This window comes from Thunnus thynnus, chromosome 8 (assembly GCF_963924715.1).
Source record: "Thunnus thynnus chromosome 8, fThuThy2.1, whole genome shotgun sequence".
In the NCBI taxonomy this organism is placed as follows: Eukaryota; Metazoa; Chordata; class Actinopteri; order Scombriformes; family Scombridae; genus Thunnus; species Thunnus thynnus.
The window spans coordinates 26,171,755-26,195,962 of NC_089524.1; the positions used below are offsets into that span (position 1 = coordinate 26,171,755).

Genomic DNA, 24,208 nt, shown 5'->3' on the forward strand with positions numbered 1-24,208 from the left:
GCCTTCAAAATAAAAGCGTAAGCGACGCTTTGTCTCCCAGAAAACAAACACACACTCAGGACATTTTAAACTGATTTAGTATATTTTGGGTGGTTTTGATCTGATGAACAACTGACCCACTGAAGAGAGATTTGCACAAGCTTGTAGCATTTCAGCTGTCTTTTGTATTATAGCTGCCTTTAAGTCAGCATGCCAGCTTTAAGTACCAGATGTTCCATGATGTTATATGTTGAGAAAACACTGCATTTCAATACCCAACTATTGCTTCTTGAATGCGTACTTGTCATTCTTTGTAACCTTGGCTACTCTCAAAAATGTTGCAGTAAGACGTTTATGTTGAAAATATGACCGGATGTTGTGCCTTTTGTCTATTCTGGTGGTCTTGACAGCTATGGCAAAAGCATCTGTGCGCTCGCGGTAGGCACAGATCCAGCAGCCAGAGGAGAGAGCACCCAGAGGACCTACAATTATTGTTATTAAAAATTAAGCTTTAATTGAAATTTATGTCCCTCCAGATCACTGAACTATTCTAAGGGGGGAAAATGGAAGATCTGGGGAAAGTGTTTTCATTTAATCACAGGTCTTCAGTCATGTTTGACACCTTGGTAAAGTGGAGCGGATCGTTTGGGCGCGCAATTGGACTTGTTCGGTGTTTCTGTGCGTGACATGAGAAAGGTCTACAATGATTTTGGCTTTAAATTAACTATGGGGGCACATATCCTGGAGTCCAACTCCAGCGGCAACTTGACTCCTGCTGTGTCTGAGGCTGGGACTGTCCTCCCGGGCTACCTGGTGGTGATCTTATCAGTGCTCATGGTGACTCTGGTGGTCGTGGTGGTGGCTGGAAACGCGCTGGTCATTATGGCTTTCATTGTGGATAAAACCCTGAGAAACCAAAGCAACTACTTCTTTCTGAACCTGGCTATATCTGATTTTCTCGTGGGTGAGTTGGTGCCTCTCTTCGTCTTCTCCTTGCCCCCCCCCCGTCAGTTCGCTCCAATGTGTCTCTTCAAGTCTTTTGTTCCTCCCCATGAATGAGTGTGTCATATTGGCGAGTTCAGGGTGATCTCATCGTCCGTTTTGGTTCATTCATGCGTTATATTTACCATGGAGTAGCCTGTTGTATATTTTTTGTATATTTTTGTATTTGTAGCATCCCTTTAAAACAGATAACAGGTTGCAATTCATTTTTGTGAGGCATTCACAGCCCTTTTATTGTGCTGCTCTTATCTGCAGCATTAGATAAATTACACTCTTCTCTTAAATGGAACAATCACTTCTCTTATTTCTAAAATGTCTTTCATTTAACCCTGACCCACTGCAGAGGGTTGGAGTTTTTTTTCCCATCACAATTAACCAAGTGGTCTCACATCTCCACTGAGATGTGGAGAGGTGTGAATGTTAATCCTGTAGTATTGGATGGGGGTTGAATTATCATGCAGTGTGTGTGTGTGTGTGTGCCTGTTCCAGGTGCCTTCTGCATCCCAGTGTACATCCCGTACAACCTGACAGGCCGCTGGATGCTGGGTAAGGGTCTCTGCAAGGTGTGGCTGGTCGTGGACTACCTGCTCTGCACTGCCTCAGTCTTCAACATTGTCCTCATTAGTTATGACCGTTTCCTGTCAGTCACAAGAGCAGTAAGTACGGGCTGTAGAGGTGCTCATTACCACATACACACACATAACTGACCCTACCAGAGTCAATACTAAAAGGTGTCACTCCTTGGAGCAGCTTGCTCTGCAGAGAAAAGTAATTTACATTCACAGCTTTATTCCCCTACAAGGGTGTCTGGCTTTAATCTATCATTTTGTCCAAACAGTTTCAACGCAGAGCTTGAAACATCGGGTCACTCCACTGATTTCACACGTAAAGGTCACGTACCCTAACTGTGACAACAGCAGTGCGTTGTACAACAGTTGTACGATGTCTATGTGACTCTGGAGGAACTTTTTAAAGTTTGAATAAAATAACCCCTGATGATGTCATCATCATTTTGACAGTAAACCTGCATTACAAACTGGAGGTGTAGGGTTTGGGAAGAAGTGGGTGTTCAGGAGGCATGGAGAGTCTAATGAAGGATGCTATTGTGTTGCATTATGGGAATTGTAGGACCCAGCGTTTTTTGGAACTTGACTCAGAGCAGAGACTAAAATCACAAATATCTCGGCCTCTGCTGCTTCGATTGGATCATTCTTTTTAAAATTCTGTCTCTAGCGAGTCTGTCAACTTTGGATGTGAAATACTAAACTGCTGGAGGAGCCCTTTAAACCATAACAAAAACAACCAAGATATTTATTGCCCCTATTAGCTTCATCAGTGTAAAACCAGATATTTTCTTCATGGTTAGTCATCAGTTATAAAAAATCTCCCAGACAACATTCTTGCTTGATAGGCATAAAACTGAGATGTTTCCATGTGAATGTTTTTTATGATGCAGCAGCCTGTGTTATTTTTAATTTACTAAATTCGTGAGACGCCGCTTTTGCAGAAAATGAATTTGATTTAGCTGCTTACTAAACAGTGTATGCTAATAGGTCACAACTCTTTGCTTGTGGCTGTTTTTATCTTGTTTCGAACAATTGTTAGATCCCAGTGGCTTAGTTTAAAACCTAATTTATTTATTTGATTTCTATAATTTACAATTTAATTTACCTTTGCTTTTGTGATGAGCACTTGAGATTGAGGAATGAATCAATTATTACCACCGTGAAGTGGCTCTATTTCATTATTCATTGACTCAGAAAAGGGGATTTTTAAATTCGCTCTTTAACCAGAGTCACATTAGCAGCATCAGTGTCTCACAGCTGTCGCAACTGCAGAGAGACATTAGATGGTTTGAGGCAAAGAAAAAGAGGAAAAAACAACAACAAAAAGGGATTGTGATAAATGGAGGAGTTCTGCTGAATGAAAGAGTTTAGACTGAGAAGAGGTGATGTGAAAATGGAGCGAGCGCGAAGGGAATGAGCGATGGGTGCTGATGAGGGAGGAGTGGATCTGGAGAAACCAGATGTCTCTTTCACACTCTTGTACTGCATCAGTGAATGTGGCTCTCAGCCTTACATTCCCCCCTCTCTCTTTGGCTTCAGTGACACACTGTGGAATAAGAGCCTGATGAGTAGGTTTTATTTACAGTGTCACTCTGCTGCTCTGTGGCAGCACAATACAAACAGGGGCTCATTAGAACAAACCACTCAGAGCAGAAGCAAGTGCGTTTGTCAGCCAGTTAATATGCAAGCAGCTGTTGCTGTTTGAAATGTAACAAATTGTGTTATTTTATGGCAGAGTTTGTTTCCTTTTTATCTGTGCATAGTGCTTTGTTCATAATGCCTTTCTTTTGACACAGGTGAAATACAGAGCGCAGAGAAACATGACCCGCCAGGCTGTGTTCAAGATGGTGGCAGTGTGGGCGTTGGCCTTCCTCCTCTATGGCCCCGCCATCATCTTCTGGGAGACGATTGTTGGTGTGAGTGTTGTCCCGGCCCACGAGTGCTATGCCGAGTTTTATTTCACCTGGTACTTCCTGCTCAGTGCTTCTACCTTTGAGTTCTTCACTCCGTTTGTGTCTGTGGCCTTCTTCAACCTCAGCATCTACCTGAACATCCATCGGAGGAACAAGAGCGGGAACACCGGTGCTGAGGACAATGCCAAGATGCAGAGGAACAGTAAGATGTACAGAGAAGGAGGAGGAGGAGGCTGGTCTGTGTTTTTTGTCAAGACTCGGAAGGTGTCGTCCAGCGAGCCCACTGCTATCTCTGCAGTTATCGAGGATGACGACATCCTGTCCCCGTCTTCCAGCGGGGACCCAAACAACAGTCACATATTCACGCAGAGGGAGAAGTTTTCTCCCAGCAGAAACAACTCCAGGCTGTTTCAGCCCACGGCCTCCTGCATGGCACCTGGCCGCAGAACACAGGGGTCTCGTCTTTCCCGAGACAAAAAGATTGCCAAATCTTTGGCCATTATTGTCTGCATTTTTGGGATTTGCTGGGCTCCTTACACTCTACTAATGATTATCCGTGCTGCCTGCAGCGGTAAATGTGTGGCGAACTACTGGTACGAGATGACATTCTGGCTTCTGTGGTTGAACTCTGCCATCAACCCGTTCTTGTACCCACTCTGCCACAGCAGCTTTCGAAGGGCTTTCTCAAAGATACTGTGTCCTAAAAGACAATCAGTCCAGCCTCAGATTGAGGCTCAGTCTTGTTAGATGAACTCAGTATCACTTCCACGCTTGATGAATGCAGAAACTGTTGTGGGTCAAACACTATTAAAATTCATTTACTGTTCTTCCATATAAAATAAGAGAAATGCTTACGTTAGTGTGAGTTCTGTGAGGATTGTCACTACATATTTGACAGCAATACAACAGTGTTACAAAGTCATGAACAGTGTGCAAGAAAGGAAACTGTATTCTTAATGACATGGTAAAGCAGTGGACTCTTAAAGCACCTTTACAATACAATTGCCCTTGATTAAAGCACCCCCAAGAGCCAATGTCAGATTTTTCAAATGATGTACATCTTAATTTCAAAATGTAAGCTAACCTTCACAGACAATCTTTCTAAGTAGGACAGGAAGGAGTGACGTGGCTCCAGGCTTTCTCACCACTGAGTTCTTTATGTGCCGAAAGCTGTGAAATGATGACAGATAGAAGGTGATTACCATAATTTAGTCTAAGATATTATATGAGAACTACAGCACACCAAGTTGTTAAATTATGGTCTGTGTGGATGAAAGCACAGCGGAGGGAGACAACAACTTCAGGTTCTTCACAAGGCTGCTGTGATGGGAAAACCTTTCAACTCCTATTTAGTTCAAATTGATGTGAACGAAGGATTTCCTGGTCTTTTACAGTTTTATAAAGTTTCATAATCTCATTTTTGCATAAAACCGTTTCACCTCAGAGTTTCACATAGCTGTTAATTTTTAAAAGAAAGTAAGGCCTTTTATTGGAAATTCTCGATTAGGAATAACCCCTTGAGATGTTCCATCTCTCCTTTTGCATATGTCTTCAAAATGATACTTTTCAAGCTTTTCATCATGCAGCAATAGGTTGTGAAGTCCTCAAAGTTAAAAGCACCTGAAAAGAAGAGAATGACCTGCATTTGTTTACTGACTACTGAGTGTACTTTTATCACAGTAATGTTTTATATCATTTTATCTGAAAAGTGGTGTAAAGGTAGGGGAAATCAGCTGTAACACTGAATCTGCACTACACTTTAAAGAGGTTTTTTTGTTGATGCTCCAAATGTACAACACTATGAAATGAGGACAAACTTTTGTACAATAATATCTATGCCAACTAGATTGTTGTGTTCTTAAAATGCAGTATTTATTCAAAGACTTGACTGGTTTCTACCACCCAAACTACTACTTGACTACTTTGTATCTTGGCTATGAATGTGTGTTGGTGTGAAGTAGCCAAAGAAAGAATAAAAAGAAAACTGACTAAAATTATGTAAGCTTTGCAATCGTACATGTTATTGGTAAAATGTGGACCAGTTCAATATTTTGGGAAATATATCTATTCACTTCCTTGAGAGAGAGAGAGAGAGAGTTAGATGAGGAGGTTGATGTATCCACGCAAATTGAATGTTTAAACTTGAGCAGGCTTTGTGAATCTACCAGCTCCATAAACGCACAGAGACGAAAGCAAAAGGAAAAGGAAAGGAAAGAACTAGAGTCATAGGCTCACTCCCATACACTCACTTGTGTCTGTTTTTACTTGCCAGTGTTACAGTTGGTACACTGGCTGTTGGTGAATTTCATTTCTGTCTGAACACATCTTACAGCTAATTCATCAACACGTTATATCTTATTTGTTTGTGCCTCTAGAAAGTCACATTGCCGGGCCTGTCATCTGGCACATAATACCCTGTAAAACTACAAATTGTCATTTTTACACTTGTTAGAATGAAACAAATACAATATACACACAATATACTTCTAATATACTATCAATTATTGAGCTTTAAAGGGGCGGGTAGATGGATTTTGTTTCTTTTGGATAGAGCCGTCCTAGCTGATCCACCTTTTGTCCAGTCTTTACGCTGAGTCAAGCTAACTGGCTGTTAGCTGTAGCTTCATATTTAGCATAAAATCATGAGTGGTATGAAGCTTCTCATCCAACACAAGAAAGCAAATAAGCATATATGCCTAAATGTCAAACTATTGCTGTGAGTGTTTTGTGAGAGGTTAAAGGTTTGTAATACTTTCTGGTCTTTGTGATAAGACAGGACAAGATAAGGCTGACATGAGCCAGCTCAGGCATGAGTGGGTGGAGAGGAATCTTGTTGTGCGTGTGAACGGAAGCTGTGGTGTGTTTATGATGCACACACCTGACAAATTTCTGATGAGCTCAGAAATACTCACATAAAAATATTAAAAAAGTTCCTTAGACAGCTCAGGTCATCACAAAAGACTTAACACTGCAGTGAAAGTGAGGAGTTCTTATTTTGAAGAATGCTGTCAAGCTTTTATTATATGATAACAAGCACATGATAAGTGACAGAACTTTAGGGCTTTGACCTTTGTTACATATTTCCTGCACAGACGAACAGAAACAAAATATATCAGAATGCATCCTTAGGGATTGAAGACTGCCAGGAAACAACAAAGACTGCCAGGAAACAACAGTATCACTCTGTCCTGTGGGACTTATGGGACATTTTACTTGAGAGAAAAAACAGACCCTTTGGAGATTGTCGAACCATGGGACGCACATACTGTGGCAACCAATTCATGGTGTTGAAAAGAAAGTCTAACTTGATGATGCTCAGCACCATAATGTAACCGTGCCCCCCCGTGGCTATCCTTGAGTGGGCCCTTGATAAAAATATTTTGATTTTTTTAAGGCCGGGGGGGGCCGTTGAGGCACAAATTAACACAGCAGAGCGAGTAAAGGTGCTGACCCTGCGTCTGTTAAGATACAGGACCTGTCCATGGTCTTGCACATTTGACTCCTCCCCATTACACATTGTTGCGGAGTGCAGGATTTAATAATCAAATACTCAATACTACTTACAGAACTGTACTGTGAGGAAAGAACAAGATTTTCCTACGTCACGGTAAAAAAAAAAAAAGATAGTTGTTTTACAGGCGGGGGCTGCGGGGGTATACTTTACGGCCCAAATGATGCTGGCTTCTACTTTGCCGTCTTCCAGTCAACAAACTCAACAACATGTCTTGAGTGTCATGTATTCCAATAAATACTCCTACAGAAACAGTGATGAAGCATGCAGTGTGTGTAAACTGTTTAGATGGTGAGTTCAAAGGTCCAGGACTGTGCCATTTTTAATACAGGAACGGATGCAGAAGATCAGTATCTTTCAACGCATTTAGTGATTTCTTTCAGCAGACGACAACTTTGGAAAGATTTTCCATTTTTACTCCTGACTGTGGATACAACAAACCACATTAAGTGGTTTTTGTTTTAAGAAAGTTAGCTGTCCCTTCTCTTCTAACACCATCCAGAATTCTTTTTGTCTCGTCTTAAGGATAAATACATGTAGATTTATGTGGTCTATGCAGTGGTGTTGTTCTCCCACTGACCTCATTTAATAATAGTGTTTTTATGCGTCGGTTACTGTAAGTGTTTTCTGCCTGTAAAACCGCAGCTGAGAGGTGAAAATGCTTTTTCCTAAACAGATCCAAAGATCTGAGACACATGAGACATGACCGTCATGTGTGCCTCTCAAATCTATCTCAACTGAAATAGACTTCTGAGTGGAGGAGTGCAAGTGGCTTCTCCCCCCCCCCCCCCCCCCCCCCCCAAAAAAAAAAAACGGTGACAAAGTCAATTTGGAGACATTTCTTAAAAGGTCAGCAGAGGATGAGTTGAATAGACTGTAGTTTAGGTAACCTGTGCAGAGACACAGGTGGACTTGCAAATAGAAAACAAATTGCTCAGCGCCAGGATTGGCATTGTCTCTGTGCGCTGTGGGAGACCTAAGAACCAATATCTACAGCCTTTCAAAAAGAAAATTGGAAGCGGTTCACATCCATCTGGTTCATGTTTGAATGGCTTTGGGATACAAATATGGTGACAGTAATATAATTGTTATTGAACCAAATATCTTGTGAGCACAGAACACAGATGAGATCTCCAGCTCAGGACTGGAGGGTGAAAACACAGAACTCTGGCTTTTTTTGAGCAGATTGATTGTTCGAGAGATGGACAACATGTGTTTGATAAGCTACAGGAAAACACAAGTCATTTGTAAAAACAAAAGAAAAAGAACACTGTATATTTTGCTGGAAATGCTTTTGAAAGTAGCGTGCTCCATTGCTCGCTTTCTTTACTTTACTCCGATATGGAACAATATTCACAGTCACAATAGATGAGCTGTTTTGGAAAGAACTGGCAATGCAATCCAGCTGAGAGTAAGATTAATGCTCAGACTGTTCAAGGTTTGTCCAAGAAAAAATCCAAATCCAAAAAAAATCATTGCAATCAGGGTATGAACAATGCAAGGAGTTGATTTTCCATTTATTTCCTACTGTACACTCTACCAAACCAGAGACAGCAGGAGTTATGAACAAAGACGCAACCTGGCAGCTGCTGATGATGCTGTTATCAACTCTTTAACAAGGATCCACACAGCAGGGAATAATGCTTTCTATGGTGATGTAGTTTCTAAAGACTCAGAAATCTGATGAAAAACAGTGAATAAACAGCATCCTGCAGTTCACTGAGGTCAATGTGAAACAGGCTCCACGCACAGACCCAAAACATCACAGACTGCTCTGCCAGAGTTCTCAATTGAACTGTGCCCTAAACATGATAATTGCCTACAGAGAAACACTCCACAAAATCCTCTTCCCACGAGGTCAATCAAACATGACTTTTTCCTTCATTAATTTCCGAATTGCGCCGTATATGTTTCCGTTTAATTTGTCATTTACTGCAAACTAATTATCCAATTTGGGCCAGCAATGTCTTGAATTCTAATGAGTTAAATAATAGTTCATAACTTTCAACTACGTACTGACAGATACTGTTATGTAAAAGTCTTCCAGCCATGAGCCATGTGCTCCTCTGCTTATCAGTGAAGTGGTGTCAGGGTGAGTGACAGCCAATGAACTGACACAGACAGGAAATGTCCCACTTTACTGAGTTTGTGTCACTGGTTTGCAGTTTCTAGGAAACAGTTGTTACAGATCATGAACCTCACTTGTCATTGTTAAGACTAAGGATGTTTTGAACCCAAAAGCAGACACAGAAACAGAGAGGAATGGATAAGATGGGATGGTTTTAATGAGTAAATTGGATGTGGAGGGAAGAAGGGGGGGGGGGCTGGCGATGGCAAGGGGCAGACAGGCTGTAGGGGAGTTGTATGGTGGAGCTTGGCTGGTGGCTGGGTGAATATGGTGTGGTGTGGCTGAAGAGTGGGCAGTGTAGAAAGCGATGACGCAGTGGACGAGCTGGCACTGGAGACCTGGACACAGGAGAAGTCGGATTAGTAAGTTGCACAAGGAGATCACGAGAAAATAACGTAAGTACTAAGAATACTGAGCGGCCCAGAGAGAGAGTAGCTACCACTGAGCTGCCTGGACAATCCGGTGATGAGTGGAAGGGGAGGTGGAGTACTTGAGCTGTGAGTACATGAGCTGATTGCAGACAGGTGTGGAGTTGAACCAGGTGCCCGGTCAGGGAAGCCATGCCCAAGACACACACACACACACAAACAGACAGGGGAGACACAGGGGCCCTGACAGTCATTATATGACCACTGACAACAAATAATGAATAATGTTGTCATTATTTTAAAACAATGCCAACAGTCTACAGCCATGGTAGTGGCCCTGTGAGGTTGTACCCAGGCACAGCGGTGCTTTGAGCTAAATGCTTACATCAACATGCTAACAAACTAATCCAAGATGGTGAACGTGTTAAACATTATACCAACTCAGCATTGGCATGTTAGCACGCTGAGGAACAAAGTACAGCTGAGACTGCTGGGAATGTCATTAAAGGAGTTGGCTGGTGAAATGATCTGCAAACAAGTATTGTGTGCGTATCCAAAGCCAGATATATCTTACCTCTCTGTGCTGCAGACCTTCGTTGTTGTCCAAAAACTGTTAAAAACACATCAATGAGACAAACTGTTGTCCCAGAGATTATGGTCACGTTAGTTTGTTTAAAAATTGTTCCAAAGACTAATAACAGCAATCAGGTTTTCACCATTTGGAGAGTAGTTCTGTGTGCGACACCACTTCATTTAAAGTGCTACACATCAAGACCTGCAACTAGGTGTGACTCATTGACATGTTTTGAATTGTTTTTTTGGACAACAACAGAAGTCTACGACACAAAGGAATAAGATATATCAGGCTTTGGATACAAACACAAAACTTAAGTCGATCAATTCATTGTTGGTTTGACTCTGCACATGAGATTTGTTGACAATAAGAAAAATATAGAAAATAACCAGCCTTAACCTTTAGGTATTTAGTCATAAAGTATTGGACAAAATTAGATTTTGACGAGATGATGGTGCTAGCTGAAAGTTAAGGGATCACCAAAGTAGTTATAATTCATCCTGTGGAGGACACGAATGCATGTCCATCCAATAACTGTTGAGATATTTCACTCAAAGCCACAAATATCAATCTCACAGTGGATCTAGAGGTGAATCAGGGGATCACCAAAGATTAGGATTTATCCTCTGGGAATCATTAATGTCAAATTTCATGGTGATCCTTCAAATAGTTCTTGAGAAACGGTATGTCAGTCTGGACCAAAGTGGTGGACCAACAGACCAACTGCCATGGCCATCCATAGAGCCAGTCCGCTAGCATGGCTAAAAATAAGAAACAATACTAACGACTGTGAACTGTAACATAGGCATTTTCTAGCTGATCCAATGTTTCCCCTTTAACTACTTAATATATTGTTTTTATATTTCCAGTCAGATGACCTTTTCTGGTTATTAATTTCTTTTTGTATTGGAGAAGCCTGTCTGTAGTAAGATAAAGTTATCTGGAGAAAAGTCAGACTGATGCAAAATAATTGCATTAAGGCTTTCAGTGTGCCAGGATAGATGAGTAGTAGATGTTCCTGACAAGAAATCTTTTTAATTTAAATGAATGAAAGTTGAGAATCCTTGAAAGATGCAAGACAAAGTGATTGAAGGGTGAGCTGAGATAACAAATACCTGGAGTGATTTTTTTTTTTTTTTTAATTACGTGTATTTATCCACAAAATGTTGTGTTCCCTTTTGGCAGCATCCAGATTATACAGTTTGACGCATTCTCACCTTTAGGAGTTGCAGTGCTTCAGTGAGGGGAGGAGAGTTTTTTTTTTTTTTTTTTTTTTTTTTTTTTTTAGCCAAACAATTTAAAATGCCTCCTGGCTGCTGCATCAGGAACTACTACATGTTGCTTAACAAAGAGGTTTTCTAAAGTGCTACAGAGCAAAGCGTCTAAACTTCACAAGTTATTAAGGTGTACCTCAATTCACCAAGCCGGTACCATCTCCAGAAACATTACTAAGTCCAAAAAATTAGTCTTTCCACCTCTGTCATCTGAGATTGTCAGAGTTTGCAACACCTGAGATTTTTTACTTCATTGAAAGTCATTTTTCCAGGGGATAAGGTTCAATGCTCATAACGCTCTCTGTTCTCTGTTTCATCGAGATCCTATTCCCAAACTCCCGAACTGTCCAGGGCCACAGATACATGAATAATAAAATAATGAGCATGATCAGGTTGCCAAGCAGTGGATTTGACAAACAAAGCCTGAAGCTATAATATCACTTGTGATTTCTATGGCATTAATAATGCAGTTATGCCTTCCAGTTGTCCCGTTCAAGACCGAAGATAATGTGTAGAGCTTTGGCACAAAGTCTGCTGTATCCAGCCAAAAACATAGAGTTGACATCTTGATACTTGTTATTTTTTTTAATCGTGCAGATTGTGTCTATAAACCGTCAGCCTTCTGTTCCACTTGATTACAATCTGAGCCATACTGTATGTTTGCTGCTCCCCAGGGTGCCACCAATTACACTCAGTAGATCCTGCAAATACTCTCAGTTTGTAGTTTAACATTTATACAAGCAATACAGATTTTTCTGATCTATCATTTTATCATATTTAAGACAGGTGATCTGTGTGCAGTTTCAGAGTGACCAGAAGGGACGTGAAGATCAGTGATATTGAAATACCAGACATGAATTGATTTTATTATCTTGAATTGTTGTTTATCTTAAATAGCCTACTTTTCAAATAGGTCTATAGCAGTTATTTTATTTTCATCCATTATGCTGTTGCTGCTAACCTTTGTCCTCCCTTTTTATCACTCTGTAGTATATTTTGACTCTGTAAATATCATATAAGTGCAATAAAGTTTGTTATTATTATGACAATCACGGCTAATTAAAGTCAAAGGTCACCTGAAAAGTAAACCTGGATCCAACAGAAGCTATGACAACCATTACAATTAGATATCACTACCAGTGTTGGAATACATATATTGTGTGTTGTGAATATGTATCATAAGTTGATCTATTGTATGTATTATCTATAAATAAAAAAACCTCTCAGTGCAGTGCAGTGAGTGTGATGAATTGCGTCACACAGAGCGTCTTCAAAGCCTTTAACAACTTTCCTCTACAGATATGAAGAGAGGATTCAGGAAACTTCGGAAGCAGCGTGACGTTTCTGTGCCCTACATTAACTTATCACGTCTGCCATTCAGGTGTCACTTCTCGCTCACTGACTCACTGTCACTTGTCACTCACTGACTCACTGATGCAACCTGATTACTTTTGACCTCGTTTTGTATATTAATTCAGCACTCTGAGGGGAGCAGCCAGAAAAAGTGCACACAGCTCATCTGGATGAGTATACAGAAAAACGAATTTGCCCGGCATACATACACAAATGCCATTTAGGGTGATGACGCACCTATTTCCCCCCTACCTGGCATCTGTCCTGGGAAGCCATACACCTGCTCTGACAGTGGAGCATGTCATGTTCACACACATCAGGAGCACAGCAGTCTTCTGATTGTCAGGTTTCATATTTAGATTTCATGCTCATCTGAACACGAACAACACACATTTTCATTTTGCACAGCATGGTATTTTTTTGTTTTGTTGATTTATTATCTTGATGGTCTGCCATGTGTTTCTAAATTAGCAATTAAGTCGGCTTATGACCATTTCTAGATGAATACAGCCATTTAGATCAGACTTAAAGGCACAATTTTAGTTATTCAAGTTATTGGGCTTTTTTTTCCAATTTATTTAATCAAAGGGTCTATTATCAATATTTTTATATAAACAACAGATTGCATGACTGCTTACCTTATTACTTATATGACAGTTTGTTTGTAGTGATGAACCCACTGAAATGTATTACTTTTTCTCTCGCCTCTACAGAGTTTTATAGCGCCGTTTTACTCATTGTATTGGTTTTCTGGCCTGCAGCTTTTCTGTTTTGGTTCACTCACACCGCTGTTGTAGAACCATTTTCAGACGCAGCACGTAGCTGTTTTCATGCTACTATAAACCCTATGAAGCTTCTTGCTCAGCACCAAACAGCAGACAGACACAGTTAGTGAGGGGACTGCCCATTAGTCCGAAGGCCCATTATTCCGAAACTCCAGTAGTTTGAAAAATGTCCCATTGGACCAAAAGCCCATTAGTCCAATGGCCCGTTATCTCAAAAACAAACACCCGTTGCTCCAAAAATACACACTCTGGAGTTGTTGGAGTTCAGGGACTGCTGGCCCTGTCCACTGCACCCCCCCCCCCCCCCCCTTACGACAGCGGACGCACGCCACTGTGTGTTTACGGTTGGGGTTAGGGTTTGGGTTTGCACGTCAAAACACACTAAGATATTAAGGGCAAAAAACTCCAAGGAGAATGTGTGTTTTTGGAGCAATGGGCCTTCAGAGCAGTGGGCTTTTGTTTTTGGGATAACGGGCCATCGGACTAATGGGCTTTCAGTGCCAATGCCATGGCACCATTAGCAACTAGCTGGTGAACAAAGTGGAGCCTTCAGCAACCAAAGAGCAAGATATTTTCTTTAGGAGTTGGTGGAAACCAGAACAGAGCTAAAGAAAGAGGGAATATATTGTTGAAAATATTCAAATATTCAAATATTCAGCAATAAAAGGGGAAGGATAATTTTTCATTTCATTGTAGATGGATATATTTTTTTATACGGTCCTGAGTTCCAGATGAGTCACCAAACTAATGAAAATGTTTTACAGGAAGAGAAAAAACAAGGATTTTGACATAAAAAATACTCAAACATGATTTTAGGACACATATTTGGCATATAGAAACAACACAGGGACAAAGGATTAGAATTGGAAAAATGTCTTTAAACAAAAAAAAAGAAGACACATTTGCTGTCCTTCAGTCGGCTGAGAGACTCTTAGCCTGAAGTGTTCCTTTTCAGCTTGTTTTGAATCATTATAAACTGAGGACTAGGCCTAGACCTTATTGACTGCTGTGTGAGTGTCTGCCACTAAAAAACAAAACCCTTTCGCTGACATCGGCCATTATGAAGCTGCAGTCTCTTCACATCAGCCAGGCATTGACAACATTTAGCCTAGATATTCAGAACAAAGTCATGTTTGGCTTCAGGTTACATAGATACAGAAAGATTCTTTTAAAGCAGCTAAATATGATGGACACATAGGTAGTTTCAACCCTTCTCCTGTCCTCTGTGAAATACTGATAGATGTATATTCTGTGCACGTTGCTCAATATTGCAGCAGTCTTTACCTCAGCCTGCAGAAATCCCATATCCCCAGAACACACAAGCACCTGTACTTTCACACATGTGCTCATTTCACACACAATCTGCAGGGACTTCATTTCTGGTAGAATTTAATAATGTTTAAAATGACCAACAGTGGTTGGCTGCTGACAGCCACTGCCAGCCTCGACACAAGAAACATCCTTTGCTCTCTCAGTGCCACCTGTGTTAAAAAACAACAACAACAGAAAAACATCTAGTCTTGTACAACACCCAAAGGAGTGTTACACATATCTTAAATACAAGCACCTCTGAAGTTTTCCTGCTTTTCCCACACACACGACTCGCTGTGACTTCAGCATTTCGTCTTGTCTCTTGGTATGAGGTGTCACATCAAGTGCAATGCGTTTAACACACAGCGGGGCCTGTAGAGAGCTAGTAAATTTCTGCTCAGAGTTATGTGTTGTAACTGAAATGAAGGAACCAGCTGAGCAAGCAGATGCTTCCGCTGACACAACATCTGCCATAAACTGGAATGTGGGAATCCCAACGCAAGTAGTCTTCAAAAGACTAAAATGTCAAAAAACAACTGAATAGCATGAAGAAAAAAACCATAATCCCTCAAGGGGTTGTATTGATTTCAGAGCCAGCCAGGTGAAGCATATCTGCACTTCTATGTGTGCAAACATTTTATCAGTAAAGAGCATACTGCGATATCGATGGGTGTTTATCCCCCACATCCCGGCACAAACATCATCAGGCTGAGAATTTGAAACGACTGCAGTATGTGTCTCATTTCCCATGATTTACGTTGGCTTGACTGTGTATTAAATCAGTGTTATTTATTGTCCAGGCCAGGGAATCTATTACAATATCAGTTTGACCTTTTCCTATTTTCAGAAGATTCTGCTGTGATAATGTCAACATTGTCCAGCTCACAGAGAAGCAGATTTTTTACATTCTGGTTTTGAAGGTCTGTATCTCAGTCTGCCATTCCCAATTCTTAGCGTGGGGTGTCCATAGTATGATATGAATTGCACAGTGTCACTGGGAATAACCATCTGTAGGCGCCGTAAGACCACAAACATACAGGATATCCCAAATGCAAATGAGGCTAATATACAAAAGATTGAAAATATTAACAAATTGTTGAGAGAGCCATGTTCATAAATCCTTACATAATCGGCTTACACACACTTTATTTTAATTTCACTGTCAGATCAAATCGGAGGAATCCAAGGTTCAACACAGCTCTGATATTGCAGCATCCATAGCCGACACAAACCTCTCTCCATCTTGCTTCGTAACAAATCTTTCAACACATCTTCATGCGGTGTAGGAGAGGAAGATATCTTTCCTCTTCATATTATTTGGTAAATATTTATTTCAAGCTTTGAGGAATAACTGAACAAAATAAGAAATCATTTCACTTTCTGTGATGTGTATTACAAGCCAGCAGCTATAAACCTTTTCAGTGACTCCATGTGTGTTGGATAAGCTGCCAGGAGGAGAGACATCCACCTTTTCTTTAACTGTGACACATTCAATTTCTGCAAATGCTTTGTGGATCCATCCATCTCCACCTTAACTTGTAATCCGACGTGCAGTGGTTTTCCTAGACAGCGCAGACATTCATAAGGTTAATGCTGTCTGCGCAAGACAAAGTGCTACTGTTACACAAAGAAAAGTGGCTGTGACATAACTAAATCGCTCAGGAGAAACATCAGACATGAAGATTTGCTTGGTGGCACAAAAAAAACCTGATGCACACAATATATCAGAATTCTCTGACATTTCATAGACTAAACAATTTATCAAAAAATGATTGGCAGATTAATCGATAATGAAAATAATAGTAACAATAAGCCCTCAATATTTTTTAAATATGTTTAATAGAAAAACATGTTTTGAAACTCTTTTTATATAATGCATTTGGAGTTTCCGCTAAGCTCTTGTGAAGAAAATACAAAGTCATATTCACACTCACTTGACATCTAATTGCAAGGCTCATGTGAATTTTGTCACCCATAAAACTTGTCAAGAAAAGGTTGAGAAACTGTTCAAAAGAGACACAATCACCAGCAGATTATTCACACACAACTACACCATCTCTTGGGCTCAGTATCAAAGGAGTCAGCTATTGTGAGCGTTTTGTATTATGTAACGAAGGGAAAACTCTGCTTCCTGAAGTTGCAGAAACAACAATTCAAAACTGAAATTCATTATGTAAAACACCAAACTCAAATGCAAGTCTCCACAGAGGTACCCACTCACATTAATCAGCACACAACCCATCAGCACACATAGTACAACTATGAGTGTCAGACATGAGAGCTTAATTACCTCTGCTCAAGAGAGGTGCCTGCCTCGAGGACTACTCAGCAGATTTCACTGACATTTCCTGGAAGATTAGGCCAGAGACCAAGAACTAAATAGTTGTTGGGGTGGACAGCGCCACCTTGTGGGCATTAATGAAGCACTTTATGTTATTGCTGACCTTGTTCTTTTTTGGAAACTCTTGCCAGAAGTTCCATCCAAGCGTCACCAAATTTGGTATCTGAATGACCCCATTTGTTTTGTTTTCTACATACATTTTTCTGTGACTGCTTGTCAAATTCATGTGGCCTCTTTGGCATATGACGCCATAATTCTTGAATGCACAATTATAACCACCTTAAGTAGACGTGTACAAACACATTCCTTATAATCCTGTATAATGTAAGCATGATTCATCTATGGGTGGCACTACAGCAAGATCATTTTAAATGGCTATAATTTAGTGGTCATGACACTAACTATTCATCCCTGTACAAAGCAGGGATTAAACAGGGTTAGGTTAAAACCAACGTCATGTAAAGTATATTTGACACAGATCCAGATGCACATTAAAAACATCTAGGCATTGTCTTAATTGAAATAACAAATTTAGAGGATTTTGCAGCCTTGTTGAAAACATTAAATCTCTAAGGGCTTTTAGTTTAATGATAAGCAGCACATTAGCTTTTACCTTTGAAACATCTATATTCTAATTTCTTGCTTTTTTTCTTGTGTCGCCCACATTCTGCTTGGCCATCAGAAGTGAAATACTGGTGACCCATATTAACAGAGCACATTCAGTCAGGATTTGAGACATTATATAATTTGGCAGGAGTGCCTGAAAAATATAACACACAAGAAAACAACTGGTGCTTCGCTCTATAGTGGTAAGGTTTCTCAGCAGACTCAGCCCCATTTTCTATTCCCAAGAAGATCCTATAAAGAGTCTCTAATAACATGGCTATTATCCAGCTCCAGTGACTTTCTCTATATACCGTACAGCCCTATAAGCCCTCACACATGCTGAAATTTTACTGTATGAATTGTGCCCTGTTAGGAAGCACTGAGCAACCAGCACTTCTCAGAACAGAAACTGTATCTGAGAAGTTTTGTGGTGGTGTTACTACTATATGTACATACATTAAGTGACATGAATTTTAGACATTCATTTGAATGTAATGCAGTCCAAAGCAACACCACCACAAAGAACACTCAAAATATTGATTTAACACACCTAAAGTAGTCTAAACAAAAACAAAACATTTTGAATAATGTTTTATCCCATTCTGCATGAACAGATGTAAAATAAAGTGAACTTTCCCTGCATGCATGGTTGGGTTTGTTGAGTTGACATGTTATATCTGCAGGTTACATATAACAGGATGAATGCTCCCTTTTGCTGGGAGGTTAATCGAGCACCTTTTTTTTCCTGGCCACTGGCAATAACATGAATCATATCCACCATAAATCCTTCAGCAGAAGGATATAACACATATAATGCTTTATACACCTCACAAAGCACCAGGGACAAAAAGTAATGTTAGACAGTGTATGAAAAAAGGTTCAAAGCACTTTATCTGAGAAAAAAAGACATTATGGTTATGACCACTGAAACTCTTCCAGTTTAACCACTTGTATTTATTGCATGGCTAGTGAACAGTATTGAAATACATTGTCCAGGTGTTTCTGTACATCTGATTCATGGCAGACATCTTTATTTGTGAAACACGGGTGTAATAACGTTACCTATTGCTGTGTTCCATTTAAGGTGATGCACTATCAGGTCCCTGGTTGTGTACATGCTGGCACCTAAATGGGACAGTCATCATTAATGTCAATGATTACATCTGTGCTTTTCCACCATATGAACGTCCATTGTGAGCAAGGTCAACTTTTTTATGTATGTATTTTTATGTATGTATGTGCGCTTAGAAGAGTGTTGAGTAAGACTGATGAAAGTATTTTTCTTTATACAACCACATGGACAGTTGGCGTACACTGCAAACCCCTTCATTTCATTTATGCATATAACAGTTTTTGAAATCTACTCACTGTGCTCCAGATGTTAACACCCCATTGGCGACAATACACACACCAGCATACCAAAGAAGATTAGCTGTAGATGTTAATATCTATGAAGAGTGTGGGGTGGCAAGGTGAAGTGATTAATTGGGCTTTTACCTTCGCTGTTGGGCCTTATGATGTGTTTTTGAAAAGAGGGGACTTGGGAAGTTTCCCACTGCGGAGCAGCAAAATAAATTTTAACACCACTCAAACATTACTAGTCAGAAACTCCAACAGTGTCATGAATAAAAAAGATCCTGTGCCTTGGCTCATTGCCACTCCTGCAGTCTGAATTTGCAAAAGCCTCTGTCTTTGTGAGATTTAAGTAGGTAAATAAAATACAAAATGCTTGAGGAGACTGGATGCCATGTGGAGACACTGTTATTATTCTGAATTTATGTTACATAAAGATAACAAGAATCACCTGTCCATTGCGGCATGTTATCGGTTGAAATTTCCATCCCATTATGGATAATGGTGAGAATGCCTGATCCCCTGCATCCTAAACAATTTGTGTCTCACCATTTAGTCTCATAAATTTGGTAAGGGTTGGGATGACTTAGTATTTTCCATAATATTGGACAGTTCCTTGAAGTTAATGTATCTAAGGGTACAGTTCCCTTAAATTGTGTCCACGTTTTCCTCACTTGCATCTTAAGTCCCTCCCACTAAAGATGCAAGGAAAAGATGCAAGGAGGGAGGAAACGAGGAAATACATTTTTAGAGAAATGAGACGTCCTTTCCTCTGAAGTGTCATGCTGTCAGTTGGCTTTAACAGCTGTAGCAACTTTTGATGGAGTTTTGTCTGTACACAAGTGTGCTGTCCTAATAGTAATAAAGGCTCACAGTTATCATTACCGGAGCAGCTGTTTTCTCTCTGCACCTGCTACCTGTTTGATAAACACCTGCACATGAATAAAAACCTGCATTCTGTATTTATACTGTCCTACTCAGATGCACATGAACCATTTTTACTGGCAGAAGGAGTTTATATTATTTATTAATTTTAATTTAGTCCGACTGTGAATTCATTATTTAGAAGAATATGATTAAGGTTTCTTTTGAACACAGGAAATTAGGCTGAATGTTTCAGGGAAAATTATGTAACTCATATCAAACCCAACGCTCAGGAATTTTAAGCCTCACATGTGACTGAATGGAAATGATGATAAATAATGTAAAATATAAATGTATTCAAAAAGTGCTCCTTGCTGACAGACAGACTCTCCCTGACTTTAATTTTATCCATAATACAAGTTAATGGGAAAAATTACAGATCATGAAAAGAAAAATATTTCTAATAAATGAAGAAAGTTGTTTGTGGTTCTTTTGTTGATCAGACTGACAATTAACAGATTTTTAACTAGAGTAGATAATGAATCAGAAAAATAAAATATAGGGAGTGGTACACTTGTGTTGAATATGTAATCTGTTTCCACCAAGTGGGTAGGTCGGGGTCTGGAAAGTGAATCCAATGTGGAAATGACTTAAACCTGCATTCTCTCTAATGGCCATCAGGGGGCGACTCCACTGGCTCGAAAAAGAAGTCTGATTGTATGGAAGTTTATGAGAAAATTACCCTACCTGTCACTTGATTTATTACCCGAGTAAGCATTTTCCTAATGAGTTTATGGTCTCAATCGCGAGTTTCAAATCTTCAATACAGCATGATGTTCATTTTGTAAATTATGGTCCCATTTAGAGTGAAATAGATAATAAAGCAGGGTATGCTTTAGAGCGTGGCTACGTTTTGATTGACAAGTCACTACCACAGCAACAATGTTGGTTAGGTAACGTAACCGTGGTATAACCTCAGATTCACAGAGTATAGGTATACTCGTAGCCGTTGCTATTTCAGTGTGTTTTCAGTTCATGAAAGTTAACTGTAACATTTTGGTCACCTAAAAAGTCTTGTTCAGCATTTGGTTGTACTCAAAGACCCTCTAAGGAGTCAGATGCTCAGTTTTTCCAGTAAGTACATTTTGTTTTAATGGTTTTAGGCCTGTTTTTCGCTAGTGAAAATTAGCATTAGCATTATCACAGTTAACCATAGACTGTAAATGCACTGTGCTAACCAAACTAGCAGCGAGCAGCTAGCATAAGGCCCTATTCAGACCAAATCAGGCGGTGCAGTGAAAACGCCAGTCCTTCCATTCAGTTTAGGCTTTGGCCACAGCGGCGGCCTATGGTGAGAAAATTGATCCAGAGTCAACTTTTGGAGAACCACAACCCAACGTAACGCTGTGATGGCAAATCACAGCTGGCGATCAGACTGATCAGAGCTACACAACCCTGCCATGAGGGAGTAAAAAGACGTATCTAGGAGGCGCAGAGGACATTTATCTTGGTTTGATAATGTTAAAAGTAATTTTAGGCTTTGCTGTCTGCTTCTCGACTCATTTTTAAAGAAGACAAGAGAAAGGGAAAAAGAGGGAGAGCAGCTGTGGTTGAGCAAGCTAGAGAGTGAATGAAGAGAGTTGTGGCCAAACGTGTAATTACGTCACATGATGTTATTGGGCCCAAAAAGACTTCCCCCATAGACTTACATGTAGAAAGCAAATCTGTTAATCAGCGGATAAATTTTTTTGAGCGTCACAGCCCCCATGAAATGACTTGTTTCACAATCAGAATTTGATCCACTCGGGCCCATCACACGTTGAAAGGTCTAGAAGAGCTGCACAATTGAATCGTTTTATCCCCATTCATGTTAGCTGGAGGGTTAAACTGGAAGTTAGCAGTCTTGGCCGGTGTAAGTCTCTAGTGAACATGTTCTATGAGCACATTGGGCCCATAGAGCGTGTGCAGTATGTTTTCATCTGGGTAATTTCTCCACAATGGGAAGTGGCTTTTTGGCAACTTTCATAGGAATGAATGGGCCCTTCCTCCAATGCTGTATCCAGTTCTCTTTATACATCCATGCTTCAAAACGGGAGTCCACAAACCAGTGGGTGACATCATGGTGGCTATGTCCATTATTTTTTTACAGTCTATGGTTTTCACTCAGCGATGTTGTGATGTATCAGATCAGTCTGATCAGCTGCAGCATCCACTGATATTCAATAAGGGGGCATTTTGGCGAGTGAAAGACTTCAGGAAGGCTATTCTCGTGTATCCTCGCTCCTCAGAGCAGAAATAAGAGCTTTGAGACGGCCTTCAAGATGGCCGACCGGAACGATTTCTGGGTCAAGCGAGGATCAAGGAGCGAGGACTGATCAAATAAGGGAATTGGGATGCACCTTAAGTATTGTGATGTGAATTGGCGAAGATACCTTGATTGGACTGACAAGTGATGGACTAATGAGTGTCAGGTGTGGCTGATTGCGCAGCTGTGGGACTCTGAAAAAGGGGAAGGGAAGAGCAGGCATTCGTGTGTGTAGAGGTCGGGAGAGCGTACTGTTCTGCGGTGTGGCTGCGTTCATTCCGGGAGCGGGAGGGTGTCGTTCGCTGCCGTTTAGGGCTGCCGGCGACGAAGACAGGTACGATAGGTGGTTAGTGAGTTCCTGTGTTAGGAGGGGAGGTCTGCTGCCTCCTTTAGTTAGTTAGGGCTGGGGCTTTAGGAGCGCAAGCCGCCGCCGCTGCTCTTCAACCTCGCTGCTGCCTCCGGCACGCCGCCGTTCCCTGCCTGTCCGACGGGGGGGGGGGGGTCTCGTCGACCACGCAAGTTTAGTATATATTTTAACTTGTATGTATTGTGTATTTGTTGTTGTATTTTATTGTCATGGGGACAGGAGAGAAGCTGGGTGGGATTGAGTTGGGTCCCGGGTGGGGGGAGGTCTTGTATTGGCCCCACCCTCTTTCTTAAAGTAGACGTGCGACTCCACTGTGTGCAGTGTGGTGGGCTGTCAGGCATTTCCTGAAGTTGTGGTGATGTGCTCTTATCCTTGTAGTGTCTTGCATCTTTGGATGGTGGTGTGAAATTTTATAGTGTGGCCAGCCCTGACTCCCCCTCAAATGGCATAACTATCCTATTTAGTGAAACTCTGAAGCCCCTTCTTTTTATTGGTGTTTACTTAATAAAGATTTCTATTTTTCTTGATACTCTGATGGTCTGGTGTCGATTATTCTGAGGTCTCTGTCATTTATCCCATATAAGTTCTGGTTTCTGTCTGAACTCAGATTTATTACACTGGTGGCAGCGGTGGGATAAATCATTTAAAAATGTCAGAGCACCTCAACCTGTTGAGTTAGCCATCAACCAAGATGCCCCTCCTCCTTCAAGTGCTAATGTTGCAACTCCCCGCCCAGTTTTTATGCCAGAGACTTTTACTGGTGCTGGACGAGAATGGTCAGACTGGGCCGAGCAATTTGAGATGGCTGCTGATGTAAACAATTGGGATGAATCATTAAGATTAAAATTTATGAGTCTCTTATTGTCTGGCTGAGCCCGTGAGGTTTACAGTGGGTTATCAGCAGCAGCTAAAACTAATTATACCTTGTTGAAAGATGCTATGGGGAGGTGTCTAGATCCCTGTGATAGTGATGATTGGAACAGGGCTAGCTTCTCCTCACGAAGGAGGCTTCATAATGAGACTGTCCGTGAATTTGGTATCGCTTTGTCGCCGGCTGGTCGCTAGAGCCTACCCTTCTGCAGACCTCAATACTCAAGACTTATTGGCAAGGGACCATTTTATCACTCATGTGGGCAGTGGAGATTTGCGTATTGGCCTTCGCAGTGCCAAACCTGTAACATTAGAGGCTGCGATAAATTTGGCTTCCGAACTTGAGCTCATTAGAGGCCTGGAAAATAGCCATTTAGCTCAAGATGCTAAGGTTCGGGGGATTTCAGAACAGAAGTCTAAAGGTGATGAGCAGATAGAAACTTTGCTTGGGGTGGTGGAAGGGTTAAGGCAGGAGGTCAAGTCTTTGCAGGCTACTGTACAGGTTTTAAAATCAAACCCTGTACGTCCTGCCCCAGTTACATCAACCCCTTTACCCCAGCCAGCTAACACATATGGCAATACTACAGCTAAACGAGAGACTATGGAGCTGGGAGGGAGATGTTGGGAGTGTGGATGTAACCGGCACATACGTCGCAACTGTCCTTATTTGCAGGGAAACTAGAGGGGGCGTGCACAGAGGGCCCAATGCCCGCCCCCTCTTCATCGGTATCTACTAGG

At 40.9% G+C, this 24,208-nt stretch overlaps 1 protein-coding gene and 1 long non-coding RNA gene across 2 annotated transcripts; one reads left to right on the forward strand and one right to left on the reverse strand.

The window, feature by feature from the left end:
- The first annotated feature begins 419 nt into the window (after positions 1-419).
- Positions 420-5,457, forward strand: LOC137188118 (histamine H3 receptor). The gene is made up of 3 exons (XM_067597541.1): positions 420-943; positions 1,471-1,637; positions 3,344-5,457. The coding sequence occupies exons 1-3, from the start codon at positions 667-669 to the stop codon at positions 4,205-4,207; spliced, it is 1,308 nt and encodes a 435-aa protein (XP_067453642.1). The 5' UTR covers positions 420-666; the 3' UTR covers positions 4,208-5,457.
- A 3,793-nt stretch (positions 5,458-9,250) lies between these two features.
- On the reverse strand, positions 9,251-10,779 carry LOC137188463 (uncharacterized). Its single transcript, XR_010929414.1, has 3 exons — positions 10,042-10,779; positions 9,539-9,609; positions 9,251-9,437 (listed from the first exon to the last, which is right to left on the reverse strand). It is a non-coding gene; the product is annotated as an uncharacterized lncRNA (long non-coding RNA).
- Between the last annotated feature and the right edge of the window lie 13,429 nt (positions 10,780-24,208).

What these genes read in the sequence shown, in the direction of transcription:
- LOC137188118 (XM_067597541.1), top strand. Translation starts at nt 667, where the DNA reads ATGAGAAAGGTCTACAATGATTTTGGCTTTAAATTAACTATGGGGGCA. An exon ending in TATATCTGATTTTCTCGTGG is followed by an intron (nt 944 to 1,470) that starts GTGAGTTGGTGC and finishes TGCCTGTTCCAG; the next exon opens with GTGCCTTCTGCATCCCAGTG. An exon ending in TCCTGTCAGTCACAAGAGCA is followed by an intron (nt 1,638 to 3,343) that starts GTAAGTACGGGC and finishes CTTTTGACACAG; the next exon opens with GTGAAATACAGAGCGCAGAG.